The 16670-nt window shown below is 37.0% G+C and overlaps 1 protein-coding gene across 1 annotated transcript in view; it reads right to left on the bottom strand.

Annotated features, from left to right (window-relative positions):
* The window catches only part of LOC129753914 (neprilysin-1-like), a 9820-nt gene extending 5522 nt beyond the window's left edge, over positions 1 to 4298 (bottom strand). Inside the window, exons 1-2 of the mRNA XM_055749766.1 lie at positions 4271 to 4298; positions 2542 to 2763 (exon numbers count right to left, since the gene is read on the bottom strand). Coding sequence (XP_055605741.1) covers positions 2542 to 2763; positions 4271 to 4298 — 250 coding nt within the window. The remainder of the gene's footprint in view (positions 1 to 2541; positions 2764 to 4270) is intronic.
* Positions 4299 to 16670: the final 12372 nt, after the last annotated feature.

Genomic DNA, 16670 nt, shown 5'->3' on the forward strand with positions numbered 1-16670 from the left:
AAGATGGATCATTTGGCTTGCTTTGCTGGTGGACTTTTCAACAATAAGTACTCGGAAAAGTACCTGGAGATTGGCGAAGGGTTGATCAATACCTGCCACGAGAGTTTCGTCAGGACGTAAACTCGGCTTGGGCCAGGAGCGTTCCGCTTCAACGACGGTGTCGAAGCTAAGGCACTCAAGTCCCAGGAGAAGTACTACATCCTGCGACCGGAGACCTTCGAGAGCTACTTTGTGATGTGGCGGTTGACGCACGACCAGTGCAGTGCAGGCCTTGGAGGAATTGGACGCCAAATGGCTTCAGCGGTTTGAAGAACGTTTACTTGACAGATCCTCAGAAGGATGACGTGCTGCAGAGTTTCTTCCTTGCCGAAACTCTTAAGGGACGAGGGACGAATCCAGTGTTTTTTGTAAAAAAATAGGCCGAGAACCTTTACGTAGTGCTTTGATTGCATTGTTCCAGGCTATGAAACGGCAGATATGTTTTTCGTAAGTTGTCTAATGTACGTGTATATTTTTTTGCCTTTGCACTTGAAAGACACCTGAAGATCAGAAGTACCGAAAAACGGTCGTCAAACTACAGTGGCGGAACCTACCATGGTGAAGATCATTCAGATGCGTCCTGAAAGAATTTCTCGACGTGGTATCACTAAATTGGCGATAGATTTTAATATACCGGATCCAGATCGCCGTCGGATCTTGAAAGATGATCTGTAGACCAGGCCTTACAAGATTCTAAGGATTCAAGACCTTCATGTATAACAAAAAATAGAACGGGTTAAAAGAGGGAAGATTTTGAGAATATTTTGTTTTCTACCGATGAATTCATCGCCGTAAAGCGGTTCGTGAAAAAACAGAACTACAGATTGTGATTGCCAGAAAGATCACGAACCAATGCAAACGTATTAAAGGCCTATCGCAAACTGAAACGCGAAGCAGGAAGGATTGGGTTAATGATTATTACGTCCAAGACGAAGTACATGCTGACCTGCGGATCCGAGACCGACCGAGCCCGCTTGTCCAGTAATAACAAGGTCACGATCGACGGCGACGAGCTGGAGACAGTCGAAGACTTTGTCTATCTCGGCTCACTGGTGACCGCAGACAATGACACCAGCCGTGAGATCCGGAGGCGAATTATCAGCGGAAGTCGTGCCTACTATGGACTCCACAAGCAACTGCGGTCGAGGAGACTTAGCCTTTGCACAAAGTGTGATCTGTATATGACGTTCATTAGACCGGTTGATCTCTATGGGCACGAGACATGGATTAGGAGGACTTGAGGAGGACCTGCGCACTATCGGAGTATTTGTGCGACGAGTGTTGAGAACCATCTTTGGCGGTGTGCAGGAGAACGGAATGTGGAGGCGAAGGATGAAACACGAGCTCGCACGACTCTACGGCGAACCCAATATCCAGAACGTGATGAAGGCTGGGGGATACGCTGCAATAGGAACAAGACGAGCAGGAGCGCAACAAGCGGGGTGGTTAGAACAAGTGGAGCGTGATCTGATGAATGTGGGATGTCTGAGAAATTGGAGAACGGTTGCCATGGACCTAGTGAGTTTTAGGGATTATGTTCGTCAAGTTATGTCGTGAAACGGAATACCACGAAAATACGTGTTAAAGGCCACTAAGTAAAAGGTTGTACCTGTTCCTTCCTGGTGAAGAACAACCGAACACCCTGAGAGGTGAAGATCAATAAATTTTTTGTATATAGAATTGTTCTACGGCGTGTCCTTGAACTATGGACACGTCCCCATTTTGATTTAGGTTATGGATTTTAAGCAGGGCTTCGCATTGGCTCACGAAGGGGAGAAAACCCAATTTTTGTGTACACAATTTCAGGGTTAATCTCGAGCTCGGAGTGGCCGGTGAGTTCGCCTGGCCTGAACACTATGAACTTGGATGTCTAGGGTATATTGAAGCCCGATTCAAGGTTATTAGAACACAAGGTTCTCTTGGTTTGTCACTAAGTTGGCGAGGAGAGCGCGGTGAGGTTCAGTGAGTTTGTTTGTAAACATCGGTAAATTTATTTAAGCTTGAGGGCTTTGTTGGTTAACAAACTCTACGAACTCCTCAGTAGTACAATCAAAATGGTTGAATAGGGAATTTTACATATCGTTACACCTCCTATATATACACACCTTGGCCCGAATCTGCTCTACAAAACAAGACGGTTCGGAAGTTCTGAAGCGCCATCTAGCTAAACCTGGGATAAAAGTGGTAGTACTGTTGGCTTTTTAGAATATGCGCCTTGAGCTTTTGCAGCGAGTGGTTAAGCTCAAAAACTCAAAAAGTCGTATGGCACCAATGGATTTTGATAATATAATATGTTTTGAAGTAAATCTTATCAAATTTGAAATTAATTTTTAGTTTCATTCAATATAGCATTTCAATTACCGGATCCCGTATTTCTTTTTTTCCAAAACTCGGATTTTTGTCAACATAAAATAAAGAAGAATAAAACATAAGACCAAAACAACTAAGAATATTTGATATTTTTTCGACACGCACCGTGCGCTAACAGAGGTTAGTAAGTACCTTTCCCATGTTTGAACAATCGATTGTACTGTTCATCGAGCAGCCGATCGAAGACTTTGGACGGGCAAGATTTGTCAAGCCCCACTCTTCTGTCAATGACCTTGCAAACGAGTTTGTTATTACCCACGGCATCGACGATTACCGATAGATGATAATGTTTTCCTTCCTGTTCTTCCAGGTGTTTCCGTTGCGCTGGAGTCAGTTTAGCAGCTGCAGCATTTGCTTTGTTCAGAAGAGATCTATATAACCCAAACTTATTCATTGAAAAATTGGGAAAAACTAAATTCCCTTGAGACTGCGATCCTCCAATACTGCTAATGGGACTGTTAATGTGGTGGTTTTGAAGTGCAAATTGTTGCGATGCATCAATATTCCCAGGAAATGTATACACTGGGGGATTGGGGCAACACGATGGCATTGGTACCACATGCGTTACGCTTGGTACCACTTGCGTTACGCTTGGTTTGCTTGGTTTCTCATCATCATCATAGTCACAACATAAAAGATCCAACAAAGTATCGAAAAAAAAGGAATTGAGTTTTCCAAACTGGACGACGAAAGCGAAAATCAAGATCAATTTAAAACGCCAGATCATCATTTCTGATGTAGTCACTTTGAAAACTAGATTAAAAAACCCAGTAGTCGGTGAAATAAATACGATATCTCGAGGGATATTCGATCGGCTTCACAGTATTTTAGCCAATTTTGTACGGTAACGCTTCGTTATTTTCGATTTCATTCGCAGCCGAATGAAATAGGAAACAATTTTTAATTTGGTTAACATGCTTCCGAAAATCAATCATTTTCACTGAGCCATGCTTGACTACATTCAGAGCCAAAAAATCAAAGCAGTCAAATTTTCCTTCTTCAACCAAATCATACAAACAATCATGCATGACAACGACGCTTCTGTATTTGAAACACTTTTGCGATACATGATGAGGTAAAAAAGGACGCAGACTATCAGCAACGAACGTTTCGATGCTGATTTCCTTCCCCTAACGACTTTCAACCTTTAGGATCATAACTGAAATGTATCAGTTCTGAGCGATCTATGTAGGCTATCAGATGATTTTTTATTTTTCGTTTTGCCTAGAAGGACAAAATCATGACTAGGTAACCGCAATGAACTGTCCAGCATGTGCTACAGCTTTTTTGAACATGTGGTCCTGGTATTTATTCAGATTTTTCCTTTTGAAACATTAATGATCGTCTATCAATAACGCGCATTATCAACAATGATGCGAGGATAGACGTTCAGGAATGATTGAGGGAGCGACGTTCCAAATGTATCACCAAGTATGTCGATCACCGTCGATTACCCACGTGACGAATAGCAACGGTAGCCTCCGGTGGGGCATGGTATATCTTCTTGTATCAAGTTAGTGTTGATTTTCGACATATATTCAATGGGTACTTTTACCACGTGCGTATCACAGCACTCGGAGGTAGCATCATTCTAGCTAGACACCATTCCTGATTGCTTTTCTTGAGCGATTTTCCGACCACTGTTGGTTAAACTCTTTTACTGATCTTCCAAAAGCTGTAGAGTTTATTGAAACGACACATCGTTTCAACACGCAAAAAGCGTAACACGCTTAAAGGTCCGAACAACGAGATACATTTGATGGTGGGCGATATTCGAAAGAATATTCGTGTCAAAGGCACCAGGAAACCAGTCCTTCGATTGATTAAGGACAAGGATAGATGCAAGGAAGTATGAACCTACCTGGATAAGACGGCATGAGAACGCTCATTGAGCTGACATCATATTAAGGCGAACTTGTTCAGAGCTATCCAAGCGGCGGTTACATGTTTCCGAATCTCAGGAGCTCAACAGACCCCAAAGCAACACAGGTTTCCAGTTTGTTGATCGGAAATCGAATCTCAACAAATATTGTCCGTCATTGCCTTTGAGCGACTGCTCGACTGACGGTATTTGATTATTTTAGCTAGAATAAAGCGTTAGTTAGAAGATTGTTGACACACGGTATTCCGATACAATCTTGCGTTAGAAGTCAATCCATGAGTCATTTGAAAGGTTACTACTTACTTATTTTCTAAAACGGAACCGTTTGTTATAGCGATTGCTAACATCGTTTTTTGCATCTTGTTATCGCGTGAAGGCAGAATGGGCATCTTTTTGGGAGTAGCACTAATAGCAATGAATTGAAAAAGGTCGTCGAATACGTCACTTTCCCGTATCGCGAACCATATTCAGCTGACTGACTATCGATTGTTATTCGGATTCTGGGAAAGTCAGTTGTGCTATCGATTACCAACATTCTATTCTTGCCTCTCATCGTTTTAAAATAAACGTTTGTCTATTTTTATTGTGTAAGCGAAATAATAAGAAGCAGAGTTGCGATCCGTTATCGTCATAAGAAGTGAAACTGTCAAAGTGAAGCCTTTTGGTCCGACACACTCATTAGATTGTTCCTCAAATGGTTTCCTCTTCGTGAGCGGGTCACTCATTCCCCGGTTGTGTGAAGCTGAAAGAATTTTACAATCAAGACTTCCCCAATCGCAATCAAACGATCGAAGATGAAAATGAACAGATTGTCGAAAGTCTGTGTTGACAGCTACAAAAATGACAAAAATGACAAAAATGACAAAAATGACAAAAATGACAAAAATGACAAAAATGACAAAAATGGCAAAAATGACAAAAATGACAAAAATGACAAAAATGACCAAAATGACAAAAATGACAAAAATGACAAAAATGACAAAAATGACAAAAATGACAAAAATGACAAAAATGACAAAAATGACAAAAATGACAAAAATGACAAAAATGACAAAAATGACAAAAATGACAAAAATGACAAAAATGACAAAAATGACAAAAATGACAAAAATGACAAAAATGACAAAAATGACAAAAATGACAAAAATGACAAAAATGACAAAAATGACAAAAATGACAAAAATGACAAAAATGGCAAAAATGACAAAAATGACAAAAATGACAAAAATGACCAAAATGACAAAAATGACAAAAATGACAAAAATGACAAAAATGACAAAAATGACCAAAATGACCAAAATGACAAAAATGACAAAAATGACAAAAACGACAAAAATGACAAAAATGACAAAAATGACAAAAATTACAAAAATGACAAAAATGACAAAAATGACAAAAATGACAAAAATGACAAAAATGACAAAAATGACAAAAATGACAAAAATGACAAAAATGACAAAAATGACAAAAATGACAAAAATGACAAAAATGACAAAAATGACAAAAATGACAAAAATGACAAAAATGACAAAAATGACAAAAATGACAAAAATGACAAAAATGACAAAAATGACAAAAATGACAAAAATGACAAAAATGACAAAAATGACAAAAATGACAAAAATGACAAAAATGACAAAAATGACAAAAATGACAAAAATGACAAAAATGACAAAAATGACAAAAATGACAAAAATGACAAAAATGACAAAAATGACAAAAATGACAAAAATGACAAAAATGACAAAAATGACAAAAATGACAAAAATGACAAAAATGACAAAAATGACAAAAATGACAAAAATGACAAAAATGACAAAAATGACAAAAATGACAAAAATGACAAAAATGACAAAAATGACAAAAATGACAAAAATGACAAAAATGACAAAAATGACAAAAATGACAAAAATGACAAAAATGACAAAAATGACAAAAATGACAAAAATGACAAAAATGACAAAAATGACAAAAATGACAAAAATGACAAAAATGACAAAAATGACAAAAATGACAAAAATGACAAAAATGACAAAAATGACAAAAATGACAAAAATGACAAAAATGACAAAAATGACAAAAATGACAAAAATGACAAAAATGACAAAAATGACAAAAATGACAAAAATGACAAAAATGACAAAAATGACAAAAATGACAAAAATGACAAAAATGACAAAAATGACAAAAATGACAAAAATGACAAAAATGACAAAAATGACAAAAATGACAAAAATGACAAAAATGACAAAAATGACAAAATGACAAAAATGACAAAAATGACAAAAATGACAAAAATGATAAAAATGATAAAAATGACAAAATGACATAAATGACATAAATGACAAAATTGACAAAAATGACAAAATTGACAAAATTGACAAAATTGACAAAATTGACAAAATTGACAAAAATGACAAAAATGACAAAAATGACAAAAATGACAAAAATGACAAAAATGACAAAAATGACAAAAATGACAAAAATGACAAAAATGACAAAAATGACAAAAGTGACAAAAGTGACAAAAGTGACAAAAGTGACAAAAATGACAAAAATGACAAAAATTACAAGAAATACAAAAATTACAACAATTACTAAAATGACAAAAATGACAAAAATGACAAAAATGACAAAAATGACAAAAATGACAAAAATGACAAAAATTACAAAAATAACAAAAATGACAAAAATGATTAAAATGATTAAAATGACCAAAATGACAAAAATCACAAAAAATACAAAAATTACAAAAGTGACAAAAGTGACAAAAATGTCAAAAATGGCAAAAATGACAAAAATGACAACCATGACAAACATGACAAACATACAAAAATGATAAAAATGACAAAAATGACAAAATGCGACGTTTCAAAACATTTCATTTAAATGAACAACCGAAAAGTCATAAGCAACTCTCAAAACTGTTTTACTTAAAAATGGTTGAACTGCAAGCAGAAGTTTGTTTACATGCTTAAAAAGTGTTGTGCAATCAGTTTTTTCGGATTAGTTTTTCAGGTTTTTTCATCTTCCCTATGGTTCGTATTGATCTTGAAAGTAGAAAGAAAATTCTGTATACTTGGTGCACTGAAAAGAGGGTTCACCTAAAACTAAATCTCAAAACGGTTAAAAGTACACTACACAAGCGCGAAAAATATCATTGACAAATATGGCAACAAGGATCTGCCTAGATCTCGAAGCCCCAGTTGGATGCTAAAGTAGTCGTTCATATCAAACATAACCGATCGATATCAACGCGTGATCTGGCTAAACAGTCCATAACCAGCATTGGGATGATTCAGAGAATAAAGGCCAGAAAATCCTTGAAGACGTACAAGAAGCGGAAGGTGCCTAAGATATCAGTAGAACAACAATCTCGAGCAAAAACAAGGGCACGGAAACTTTACGAACAGATTCTGGACAACAGCAACAGGTACATCTTAAAGGGTGATACGGTCAAAATTTGGTCAAGGGAAAACGCCTGTAAATCGGTGAAATCGTTTATTTAAAAACTCAAATTAAATTTCTTTTTCAAGTTTAATTAGTATTAAATTCAGGAAAAATATTCAGTTAGGCTTCCGCTTTTCCAAATCCGAATTGCCGGGCCTTACGCTTAACCCCTGCCATCAGATTTTGTACAGCCACCTTGCCCACCTTCTTCGCCGCAGAAAGCCACACACAAAATTTTCGAGGCCGGAATTTAGCAAAATTTTGCTCAAATTTGACCAGCTAAAAACTTAGCAACCAATTTAGCAATATTTTTTAACTAAAGTTTTAGTAAACGAGAAAAAAGTTAGCCGCCGCAGTTTTTGCTCAAATTTCTAGCAAAAACCGGAGAAAAAGATTGTCCGGATCCGTAATTTCATGTTTTGTTATTTTTTCTCTGGAGAATCAGGGGAATGTTTGATTATTGACTAGAATACACAAATCATTAAACTTTTAGTTTATTTTTCATACTTTTTTCGTGACATTATTAAACACTTTTTTTGTAAAATGTAATTCAATTAGTACCGTTCTGGAAATGTACCTTCCGGCAAGGGAAATGCCAAGTTTCCGACCTTAACTAACGAATTCGCCGGATGCAACCCTCAAAATTTCCGGACAGTTGCTAAAATCTGTCGTTTTCGCTGCCAGTTGTAACCTGTTAGAAAAAAACAAGAAATTTTCAATTTAAAAATCCAAAATTTGCGCTTTATATGATCGGCCCTTACCTGTCCGAATCCGGTGTCGATTTGGCTATCATTTTGTCATTTACTTAGCCACAACGAGAACCGTCAGCATCGAACTCCGGAACCGCACTTAATCGCGTCAAGTTGTTATTTTATTGATCAACCGGCGGCGGCTGCTGTCCATAAACAAAGCGGCTAGAAAATTTTTGTTTTGCTCAAATCAAGTAAAATGAACCTTTTTATTGCTAAAATCAAGTAAATTGAACTTTTTGCTAACTCAACAGTAAAAAAATATTTTTGCTAAGGGAAAGTAACAGCCAAATTTTGCTAAGTGGAGCCCCGAAAGTTTTGTGTGCAGTTTGCCTTGAACTGCTGCTCGTCCTTAGCAGTTTTTTTGGTCTTCTTTAGGTTCCGCTTGTCAATAACCCAGTATTTCTCAATTGGGCAGAGCTCTGGCGTGTTGGGAGGGTTCTTGTCCTTGGGAACCACCTGCACGTTGTTGGCGGCGTACCACTCCATGGCCTTTTTACCGTAATGGCAAAATGCCAAATCCGGCCAAAACAGTACGGATCAACCGTGTTTCTTCAGGAAAGGCAGCAGACGTTTATTCAAACACTCTTTCACGTTAAAGTCTGCTTCATTTAATATTGGAACAAATTCTTTTGCTCATTGTGGCGCTCCTAGTGGACGGATTTGGAAACTTTTTTCACCCACGTGTCGGGAAATTCATTACCTTTCACCATGTATTTATGTCATAACACCAAACGATAGCATTTTGTAAACAACCGCCATGGAAGCCGAACGGAGAGATCAAATTGTGCACAGTTTTCTTACGAGTACGAGTACGAGAATTTCTTCGAAACAGCAATGAATATTTTTTTTAATTTTTTTTTATGAAAGAGTAAAGAAAATGCTCCATTTGTATGAAAAACAAATTATGAATTCGTTAATAAATGACTGAACTACACGCAATTGTTTGTGTTCCAATATTAAATGAAGCAGACTTTACATCCGTCGAACTTGGTCAGCACTTGGTCGTACAGCTTTCGAGTACGGATTCTGGCCACATTGTTCTGCTTCAGCGTCCGATTGGTCTGTTTGCTGGCTCGGAATGACCTTATTCCTTCCCGGAGGCGAATTCGTTGCACCGTACTGTGAGCGGCCTGGAACTTATTGGCCAAATCGCGGTCTGAAAGATTGGGATTCCTCTTGACGGCCTTGATGACTTTCCCACGCAGTTTCCGGTCGACAATTCCACTCCGACGCTTCGAATGCGGCTTCCGAGCCGTCGTCAATGTTTCCTTGTACTGCTTGATAACACGCCATACGGTATTTCTGGGCATTTTAAGCTGTTTAGCTAGCTTCGATGCCGACAACAATGGATTTTCAAGAAAACTGTGCACAATTTGATCTCTCCGTTCGGCTTCCATGGCGGTTGTTTACAAAATGCTGTCGTTTGGTGTTATGACATAAATACATGGTAAAAGGTAATGAATTTCCCGACACGTGGGTGAAAAAAGTTTCCAAATCCGTCCACTAGGAGCGCCACAATGAGCAAAAGAATTTGTTCCAATATTAAATGAAGCAGACTTTAATTTCTTGGTTGACAGTCCCGGAAGCTATGAAAAAGCTGCTTTTCAAGCCACAGGTACAGATGGCTTGCCAAACCAGATATTTCTTCGCGAACTTTGACAGTTTCATGTGCTTGAAAATATCTGCTACCTTTCCCCTTCCTTTTGCCGTATATAACTCCTGTCCCGGAAGCTGCTTGTAGTCGGCTTTGACGTAGGTTTCATCGTCCAGTACCACGCAGTCAAACTTCGTCAGCATCGTCGTGTACAGCCTTCGGGATCGCGCTTTGGCCGTCGTATTTTATTTATCATCGCGATTTGGAGTCACTACCTTTTTGTAAGTCGATAGTCCGGTTCGTTTTTCGGCTAGATACACGGTTGTAGACGATACACTCAGCTTATTTGCGGCATCTCGGAGAGAGAGGTTAGGGTTTCGCTTGAAACTACCGGCAACTCTCTTTGTCGTCTAAGCGGCTTCCGGTTTTCGAAATCCCCTCGATCCAGACTTCCTGGCTGTCGACAAACGTTCCCCAAACACTTAAATTACCTTTGTAACGGTTGATTTGGCAACTTTTAGCAATTTTGCCAGCTTTGCGTGCGAGTAGCTCGGATTTTCGCGATGCGCGAGCAAAATTTTGATACGCTGCTCTTCTTCCTTGGACGGCATTTTGACAACTGAAGAGTGAATTCCAAAATCAAAATAGGAGCAACATTCTACACACACTCACACACCTTCAAAATGAGGGGTGTTCAGGTTTTTTAAATGCAAAATTGAAAGAAATACGTCAAGTTGATATTGACCAAATTTTGACCGTATCACCCTTTAGCTAAATAAAAGTTTGCTTGAAAGTATTTGTTTCACCTTTGATTTTCAATATTACTCAGGTACAGCAGAGCTCGATGAACGTAACGCTTCTGGACCGGTCCAATGTCTTGGATGACGTGACCATTTTTCTAATGAAAGGTTGAGTAAACGTGTTCTTACTGTTGTTTCCTAAACGTCAACCAATCTTATCGCTAACAGCGTAACCGTACAAAAGCTAAGCCAATCGAATATCGCATGCAGCCTATTTTATATTCCTTTATCGATCGGGAACTGCGTTGTTTTCAAGCTCCAGTTCAAAACACAAAAAAAAATCGAAATGTTTCGATCAAAGGTTAGGCGCCACTTAGTGAAATTGATCTTTACCATGATCATCGGATTTGGAGCACCAAAGCCCCAAGGAAACGGACCAGGGTTCCCACAAATGAACCAAGGAGGCCAGAATTACGCGGATTATTTACCAGATCTGGGATATAAGATTTCAGGTTCCACTGAAGACAACAGCCCTGTACTCAGCTACGGACCTAAACCGACGATGGGGAGTCTCGGTATACCCGGCCTCAGTGGCCTCAGTGGAATAGGTATGAGAAAGCTTATTGCACAGGCATCATCGGATCCCAGCGGTCAGTACCTGTCACCGAATCCTGAAAACGCTGCCGCCCCTGGAACACATCAACTCTCAACGCAGTTGAACGAGGAAGTTAAACATTATCAGCTGAAAGTGTCCACCGATGGGTGGGGTAACAACAAATTGGTCTGCAAGCTTATTGATGCAAGATCGACGCTCAATAAATATTGCCCGTTTGGAGTCTTTGATCGGCTGCTCGACGACCAGTATCAGCGGTTGTCCGAGCAACGAGGCCCCACTTTTTGAATTTATTGACATCAAATAAAAAAGAATTATTGCATGTTTGTTTAAGCAAGAGTTGAAATGTATTTCAGATGCTAACAAACTCAGAAAATGGGCTTGATGTTGGAAGTGGCAAAAGAAGTTTCAACCCACAGTGAATATTTTTCTCAGCATATGTCTCAATCTCGAATTTCGTTTCGAAATGAAATTGACGTTTGTCGTCTTCGAACGAAGAAAACCGAGGTGAAAGCGATCTGAAGTTGGCCGAGTGTGAAGAGAGGCTTGACGCAGCCGCGGCCGACATATCTGGACAATAGGCAACACTGCTTATAACGGCTAGTCGACAAAGTCGCCTACCCCATAGCGCGCTCCCATTCGGCTGCCGTTCGTGTTCCCATTCGTGGATGTGTTCGGTCGGTGCTGTTTCTCTGCGCTGGGTGGTTTCCGGATACACCGAAAAAACTCTTCACATGAACGCTACGTGAAAATGTACATGGATTTTTGCCACCATGAAAATCACGTGAAACCTACGTGAATTTCAGGTAGCAAACAGAGCTCACGCAGCAAGCAGAATTCACGTAATTTTCATATGAGTTGTATGTGAGATCAACGTAGATCGAATGTGGGTAAGGATTCGTCCAGCTACGTGCAATTCACGTAGATTTTATTGTTATATTAACGTAGGGAGGTTTTTCGGATGTTTTAAATGAAAATGTTTGAACTTCAAAAGTAAACTTTTTATTCGACAAAATAATGTAACACTTGCACTTACATAACATATGAAATTTCAATTTCCACTTTTAAATTGACACTTTTAACAATTCACTTATTCATTGATCACTAACTCGGAGATATTTTTTTCTTAAGCGGTTGCTTGACCGTCCCAGCTGCTTCAATTCCGAATCCTGTTGAAAAAAAGAAAGATGTTAATTGCAACCAAACAACAATATTCTAATAATAAATTTTATTACTTACGAAGTGAATATCAGCTTCTCCATCACTCAGGTTTTTTCGTCTTTATGCACAAACTGTCGGATCCGCGCCATCTTGAGAACTGGTATTCCTTCACACAGGTTTTACGTGAATGAGCCTTTCAGGTTTACGTGATCATCACATAAAATGCACCAAATCTCTCTGTACTTGGCGGATCACTGGATTCTCACGTAAATCGAATGTGTGTTTGTTTTGACAGCACTCAACTATGTGAATTTCACGTAAGAATCAAGTGTTTTTTTATTAACTGCTAAGTGCTTCACGTAAACCAGGCAAAAATTCACGTAACGAGTGGCTACGTGAAAATCCAGGTAAATTTAACGTTCCTTTTTCGGCTGAGTGTAGGATTATAAAGGGGCTTATTCTGCGAGGCGAGTGACGTGAAGTGACTTCGTTTTTTAGAGTCACCGTATTCTAGCAGGCGAATGCCGTGACTTGAATGAACTTTAGGTGACTTGAATGAACTTTTTTTTACTGTCACCGTATTCTCAGAGGCGAATGGCGTGACTCAAGTCGGCGCCAGGTGACTTTTGAAGTCGTTACCTATTTCGCAAGTGACTTGGAAAGGAAAAAGTAAGAATATCCAAATATAATAAAATTTTAATACCATTCTCGACAAACACTTTGAAACAAACTTTTTTAACATGAAAATTATTTTAAAATAAACCAAAAAAACATAAATTGTAAAAAAGTCCGATAAAATCAATAAAAATTTTCATTTTTAAAGCAACTTTTTTCTACTAATGCACACTGAACATCTCAAATTTCAAGTCCTGAATAGGAATTCTATTTTTAAGTTTTGACCTCGAAGCTCTGCACAATCGATCATCGAATATAGAAAGAAATTAATAAAGTAAACTGGTGAATTTAATTTTGAATATTCAACGTTTTTGACATTCCAACCGATACACCCAATTGTAAAATCGAATTCAACACTTGGTTTTCGTATTTCAGTTGCAGAATGAGACTGGGTTGTTGGTCTAGAATCCAAATTCGTAATTAAAAATTGATTGAATTAAGGATAAAATCTGGATTCTCAGCATACAAGTATCATAATTTGAAATTTGAATCAGGAGCTCAAATCCTTCATCAAAATTTGATTTCGGAATCTCAAATCATTTTGGATTTGGTCAATTTCATTTCTAGTCTTATTATTTATTCAATGAATTATTTTATTCCTCTTTATTGAACTTTTTTTGATGAGAATTCTTTTACAAAAACGTGTATTAGACCATTACATTTTTTTCTAAATGTTTTGAGTATTATATCTTTGCAAATTATAATTTTCACTTAAATGGCAATGAAACTTACAAACAAAAGAAAAAAAAGGAAAATTATCAAATATAAAATTTCAGTTTTGTTTCAAACCTATTTCAGTTTTTATTAAGCACATGCTGTTTTAATTTGACAACACTGAAGACCGATCGATCTTTCGATTCTCGGACATTTTAGCACTGTATATATGAGGCTCTCCTGACGGAATCAGATTCATATTTGTGTTCAAGAAGAGGAATTCCATGCTTGACCAACATGAAGTTTTGGCTGAAACTTTTCCTGCTGGATACCACCGAGCGGTACCGGCGATCGTTGTCAGTCGAACAAAACATTTTCGCATGTGGCACCAGTCTTCAGAACAGCAGCAGTAGTAGCAGAGAGAGACTGAAATAAATTTAAAATCCTATAGTTTATGTAAATTTAATTTAATTGAATGTAAATTACCTTATTCGCAACCTCAAAATTTCATTTACGCTAACAGATTTTGACAGCTCGAATGATTCATCTTGTAGCTCGAGAATGAATACAGCAGCAAAAACCAATGAAATTTAAAGCGAGGTGAAGCATATATTTATGTTTGAAATAAGCGATAACTAAAACAGGTAGAAACATTTATTTTTTGTTGATAAAAGTGCTTGAGCTGGTTGCAAACTCATAATTGAATATCTAACAAACGAATCAAAATGCATTTACCCTTGAAATTTTAAAACAAGCAAGCCAAATTGTGCATAAAATCGATATGATTTGCATCATCTGAGTATATACGTACGTTGGGAAAAAGTCTTGTCGGATGAACCTCGGTGAACTTTCAATCCATAAAAATAACTAGATTTTCAGGTATGACATTCTTGTTTTTGCATATGTATTTGCAGTTCAAAATTTTAGCAACATTTTATAAATAAGTCATTCACATAGTATGATAAATTCCGTTTAAAAAGTTTCATCGAGATATTTTCTTTTTGAAGAAATAACAAAATATACTTAATGTTATAGTTGTATATCGAATTCAATAAAACTGCAACTTTTTCATGATTTGATTTGTTCACCTAATTGAAAAAAAAACAAGTGTAAACTAGTTTTGGATCGAAAACTTAATTTTCTTATTTAAGTTTAAAACATATTAAAAAATAATTATGGAAGAATATATTCAATAATTATTTTTCAATATTTTTTTTTCCTTGCCGTGCTCTTATATTCAAAAAATTAAATGAGTTTACTTTCAAAGTTTATGAGAAACCTTTTTTACCTACATATGTATTTAGTTGTACTCCATATTGAGACAGTTGAATTACATATGTTTTTTTTTCTATTTGATGAAAAGTAGAAGGGAAAAGTCTTTAAGGGAATTTTCTATTTTAAATAACACTTCAAAATACAAAATTAAATGAATCAATTTCATATCACAACAGCCAGAGGGTTTATCATGCACAATTTGCAAATGATGTGATTCGTTGAATATAGTCAAGTGTTGGGTAACAATAATGGTTGAGGCTTCATATTTGAAATAATTTAAAAAATTAAACCTATTTTCTATTTTGCATAAACAATAAATTTTGTTGATATGAACTAAAAACCATTCAATTTGAAAAAAAAAAAAAACAAACGCAGTCATTAAAAAATGTTCCTCTATTTAAACTAAAAAGAGAAAGACTTATTTGCATGAAGAATATAAATAACTTTTGATTCTAAACTTTGAAACTTGAATCTGAAATATACGAAATAAAATCGGAAACCCTAGTTTGAAATGTAATTTGAATCTGAACTATGGTCTGAACTATGAATCTATAAAAAAATGTTCATTTGAAATTTGAACTTTAAATCTGGAATATATTTTTTTAAAAAGGTTCCTAATTTTGAATTGACATGAAGTTTAATCTAAACATCAAAATTTATCTGACAAACGAAAATTTTAGATTTCAGTGTTCAATCTGAAATTGATCATTGAATTTGGCATTCTCTAGCTATTCAACTCTAAGATTAAAAATTTTTAATCTAAATCTGATATTTTATTTAGTACAAAAATGAAAATCCTAATTCTCATCATGAACTTGAACTAAAGACAATTTGAATTCCGCTTAGGGATTTACAACATATTTAAAAAGTTGGTTACAAAAACAATTAAAAGCAATACATATTTTCAAATTCTTCATGGATGTGACGTCATCCAAGAAATCAAATATCACACTACCTTCTTTGAATGTTCCTTACATGTTTGACAGTTCGCATGGTGAACCCGATGAACCAGGTTCATTTACTCTGAAACGTCAGAATGAAGATCTGTTGTTCATTCGCCTCCGAAGCAATGAACTAGTCACCTGGAGTGAGTCGCCTGTTGGAATACCCCGACTATAGTCACGTGACTACGACTAATGTGACTCCGAGTCACTTCATTCGCCTCGCAGAATAAGGCCCAAAGTTTCACAATGGCGTCCAGTGGCAGGCACGCGGTTTCGCGTGAACTATTTCGAGAATGTTCTGGAAATCACCCAGTGCAAAGAAGTTTGTCCTTCGTGATTGTTGTGCTGAGTGAGATTTCTGGCTGCCGTCGATGGAGGGAGAAAGGAAATGCTTCGAAAAAGGAGGTAAACGTTCCTATTTTCCCTAGTTCCCATAGGTGAAGCTCGGCCAGGCGACACGGCCTTCTGCATCATCATGGTACAGAGGTATGTGTCAATGAACGGTTTTTTTTTACTTATTT

This window comes from Uranotaenia lowii, chromosome 3, assembly GCF_029784155.1.
Source record: "Uranotaenia lowii strain MFRU-FL chromosome 3, ASM2978415v1, whole genome shotgun sequence".
Taxonomy (NCBI): Eukaryota; Metazoa; Arthropoda; class Insecta; order Diptera; family Culicidae; genus Uranotaenia; species Uranotaenia lowii.